The sequence below is a fragment of the Callionymus lyra genome, chromosome 15, assembly GCF_982586985.1.
Source record: "Callionymus lyra chromosome 15, fCalLyr1.hap1.1, whole genome shotgun sequence".
NCBI classification, from domain to species: domain Eukaryota; kingdom Metazoa; phylum Chordata; class Actinopteri; order Syngnathiformes; family Callionymidae; genus Callionymus; species Callionymus lyra.
In genome coordinates, this window is record NC_141832.1 from 880,038 (window position 1) to 885,037 (window position 5,000).

The 5,000-nt window shown below is 44.6% G+C and overlaps 1 protein-coding gene across 3 annotated transcripts in view; it reads right to left on the bottom strand.

Annotated features, from left to right (window-relative positions):
• The window catches only part of hdac5 (histone deacetylase 5), a 51,437-nt gene that overhangs the window by 5,603 nt on the left and 40,834 nt on the right, over nucleotides 1-5,000 (bottom strand). For all 3 annotated transcript variants that reach the window (XM_087809490.1, XM_087809488.1, XM_087809487.1), the window contains exons 18-20: nucleotides 1,992-2,099; nucleotides 1,881-1,936; nucleotides 1,728-1,815 (exon numbers count right to left, since the gene is read on the bottom strand). In XM_087809490.1, the coding sequence (XP_087665616.1) occupies nucleotides 1,728-1,815; nucleotides 1,881-1,936; nucleotides 1,992-2,099 (252 nt within the window). The remainder of the gene's footprint in view (nucleotides 1-1,727; nucleotides 1,816-1,880; nucleotides 1,937-1,991; nucleotides 2,100-5,000) is intronic.

Consider the following 5,000-nt stretch of genomic DNA (forward strand, 5'->3'; position numbering starts at 1 on the left):
ATCTTCTTTATCTTCTTTATCTTCTTTATCTTCATCATCATCATCTTCATCATCTTCTTGATCATCATCATCATCTTCATCATCTTATTTATCTTCTTTATCATCATCATCTTCTTTATCATCTTCATCATCTTTATCTTCATCTTCATCATCTTCATCATCTTTATCTTCATCATCTTCTTTATCATCTTCATCGTCATCTTCATCTTCATCATCTTCTTTATCATCATTATCTTCATCATCTTATTTATCTTCTTTATCATCATCATCTTCTTTATCATCTTCATCTTTATCTTCATCTTCATCATCTTTATCCTCATCTTCATCATCTTTATCTTCATCATCTTCTTTATCATCTTCATCATCTTCTTTATCATCATCATCATCATCTTTATCCTCATCTTCACCATCTTTATCCTCATCTTCATCATCTTTATCCTCATCTTCATCATCTTTATCTTCATTATCATCTTTATCCTCATCTTCATCATCATCTTTATCCTCATCTGCATCATCATCTTTATAATCATCATCATCATCTTCATCTTCATCATCATCATCTTTATCATCATCATCCTCTTCATCATCATCCTCTTTATCATCATCATCTTCATCCTCATCATCATCATCTTTATCATCATCATCTTCATCATCATCCTCTTTATCATCATCATCTTCATCCTCATCATCATCATCTTTATCATCATCATCTTCATCCTCATCATCATCATCATCTTCATCATCTTCTTTATCATCTTCATCATCTTCTTTATCATCTTCCTCATCTTCATCTTCATCTTTATCCTCATCTTCACCATCTTCATCTTCATCATCTTTATCTTCATCATCATCCTTATCCTCATCTTCATCATCATCCTTATCCTCATCTTCATCATCTTTATAATCATCATCTTCATCATCTTCATCTTCATTATCATCATCATCTTCATCCTCATCATCTTCATCATCATCATCTTCCTCCTCATCATCATCATCTTCTAACATCATAGCATCATAACATCATAGCATCATAACATCATAGCATCATAACATCATAGCATCATAGCATCATAGCATCATAACATCATAGCAGCGTAACATCATAACATCATAACATCATAGCATCATAGCATCATAGCATCATAACATCATAGCATCATAACATCATAACATCATAACATCATAACATCATAACATCATAGCATCATAGCATCATAGCATCATAACATCATAACATCATAGCATCATAGCATCATAACATCATAGCATCATAGCATCATAGCATCATAACATCATAGCATCATAGCATCATAGCATCATAACATCATAGCATCATAGCATCATAGCATCATAACATCATAGCATCATAGCATCATAGCATCATAGCATCATAACATCATAGCATCATAGCATCATAGCATCATAGCATCATAGCATCATAGCATCATAACATCATAGCATCATAGCATCATAGCATCATAGCATCATAACATCATAGCATCATAGCATCATAGCATCATAACATCATAGCATCATAGCATCATAGCATCATAACATCATAGCATCATAGCATCATAGCATCATAACATCATATCATCATAACATCATAGCATCATAGCATCATAGCATCATAACATCATAGCATCATAACATCATAACATCATAGCATCATAGCATCATAGCATCATAGCATCATAGCATCATAGCATCATAACATCAGTACTAACCCAGTCTACGATCAGGATCTTCCCGACGCCCAGTTTCTGCTGCAGCAGTTTGGCAGTGATGGCCACAGAGTTGAAGAAGCAAAAGCCCCTGAAGACCAAGTGTTTCCGTTACACAACTGAACAAATGTACGACAACAACACACGAGGACTCACATGGCGGTGGACTCTTCGGCGTGGTGACCCGGCGGACGAACGATGGCGAATCCGTTCTTGAAAAACACATGCGTTGCTGTTTGTGCTCATGTGTGCGTCAGAGTGTGTTACCTTCAGCTCGCCCGCCGCGACCCTGAACGCCAGCTCGATGACCGACCCCACCGCCATCCTCACCGCCGCCGACGAGTGCATCTCGTTCCACACGGTGTCGCTGTCCACCTGCAGAGGGCAGCAGAGAGTTCAACGCTTGATTCTAGAAGGAAATAACAGTTTCACATGAAGTCACATGACCTGAAGTCACATGACCTGACGTCACATGACCTGACGTCACATGACCTGACGTCACATGACCTGACGTCACATGACCTGAAGTCACATGACCCGACATCACATGACCCGATGTCACATGACCCGACATCACATGACCTGACGTCACATGACCTGACGTCACATGACCTGACGTCATATGACCTGACGTCACATGAACTGAAGTCACATGACCTGACGTCATATGACCCGACGTCACATGACCCGACGTCATATGACCCGACGTCACATGACCCGACGTCACATGACCTAAGTCACATGACGTCACATGACCTGAAGTCACATGACGTCACATGACCTGAAGTCACATGACCCGACATCACATGACCCGACGTCACATGACCCGACATCACATGACCCGACATCACATGACCCGACGTCACATGACCCGACGTCACATGACCCGACGTCACATGACCCGACATCACATGACCCGACATCACATGACCCGACGTCACATGACCCGACATCACATGACCTGACGTCACATGACCTGACGTCACATGACCTGACATCACATGACCTAAGTCACATGATGTCACATGACCTAAGTCACATGACGTCACATGACGTCACATGACCTGACGTCACATGACCTGACGTCACATGACCTGACGTCACATGACCTGACATCACATGACCTGACATCACATGACCTGACGTCACATGACCTAACATCACATGACCTGACGTCACATGACCTAAGTCACATGATGTCACATGACCTGACGTCACATGACCTGACATCACATGACCTAAGTCACATGACGTCACATGACCTGACATCATATGACCTGACATCACATGACCTGACGTCACATGACCTGACATCACATGACCTGACGTCACATGACCTAAGTCACATGACGTCACATGACCTGACATCACATGACCTGACGTCACATGACGTCACATGACCTGACATCACATGACCTGACGTCACATGACCTGACGTCACATGACCTGACGTCACATGACGTCACATGACCTGACATCACATGACCTGATATCACATGACCTGACGTCACATGACCTGACGTCACATGACCTGACATCACATGACCTGACGTCACATGACCTGACGTCACATGACCTAAGTCACATGACGTCACATGACCTGACGTCATATGACCCGACGTCACATGACCCGACGTCATATGACCCGACGTCACATGACCCGACGTCACATGACCTAAGTCACATGACGTCACATGACCTGAAGTCACATGACCCGACATCACATGACCCGACGTCACATGACCCGACGTCACATGACCCGACGTCACATGACCCGACGTCACATGACCCGACGTCACATGACCCGACATCACATGACCCGACATCACATGACCCGACGTCACATGACCCGACATCACATGACCCGACGTCACATGACCTGACGTCACATGACCTGACGTCACATGACATCACATCACCTGACATCACATGACCTGACATCACATGACCTGACGTCACATGACCTGACATCACATGACCTAAGTCACATGATGTCACATGACCTGACGTCACATGACCTGACATCACATGACCTGATATCACATGACCTGACGTCACATGACCTGACATCACATGACCTGACGTCACATGACCTAAGTCACATGACGTCACATGACCTGACATCACATGACCTGACATCACATGACCTGACATCACATGACCTGACATCACATGACCTAAGTCACATGACGTCACATGACCTGACATCACATGAACTGACATCACATGACCTGACATCACATGACCTGACGTCACATGACCTGACATCACATGACCTGACGTCACATGACCTGACGTCACATGACCTGACGTCTCATGACCTGACGTCACATGACCTGACGTCACATGACCTGACATCACATGACCTGACGTCACATGACCTGACGTCACATGACCTGACGTCACATGACCTGACGTCACATGACCTGACGTCACATGACGTCACATGACCTAAGTCACATGACGTCACATGACCTGACATCACATGACCTGACGTCACATGACCTGACGTCACATGACCTGACGTCACATGACCTGATATCACATGACCTGACGTCACATGACCTGACGTCACATGACCTGACATCACATGACCTGACGTCACATGACCTGACGTCACATGACCTGACGTCACATGACCTGACATCACATGACCTGACGTCACATGACCTGACATCACATGACCTGACATCACATGACCTGACGTCACATGACCTGACGTCACATGACCTGACGTCACATGACCTGACGTCACATGACCTGACGTCACATGACCTGACATCACATGACCTGACATCACATGACCTGACGTCACATGACCTGACGTCACATGACCTGACGTCACATGACCTGACATCACATGACCTGACGTCACATGACCTGACATCACATGACCTGACGTCACATGACCTGACATCACATGACCTAAGTCACATGACGTCACATGACCTGACATCACATGACCTGACGTCACATGACCTGACGTCACATGACGTCACATGACCTGACATCACATGACCTGACGTCACATGACCTGACATCACATGACCTAAGTCACATGACGTCACATGACCTGACATCACATGACCTGACATCACATGACCTAAGTCACATGACGTCACATGACCTGACATCACATGACCTGACGTCACATGACCTGACGTCACATGACCTGACATCACATGACCTGACATCACATGACCTAAGTCACATGACGTCACATGACCTGACATCACATGACCTGACATCACATGACCTGACGTCACATGACCTGAC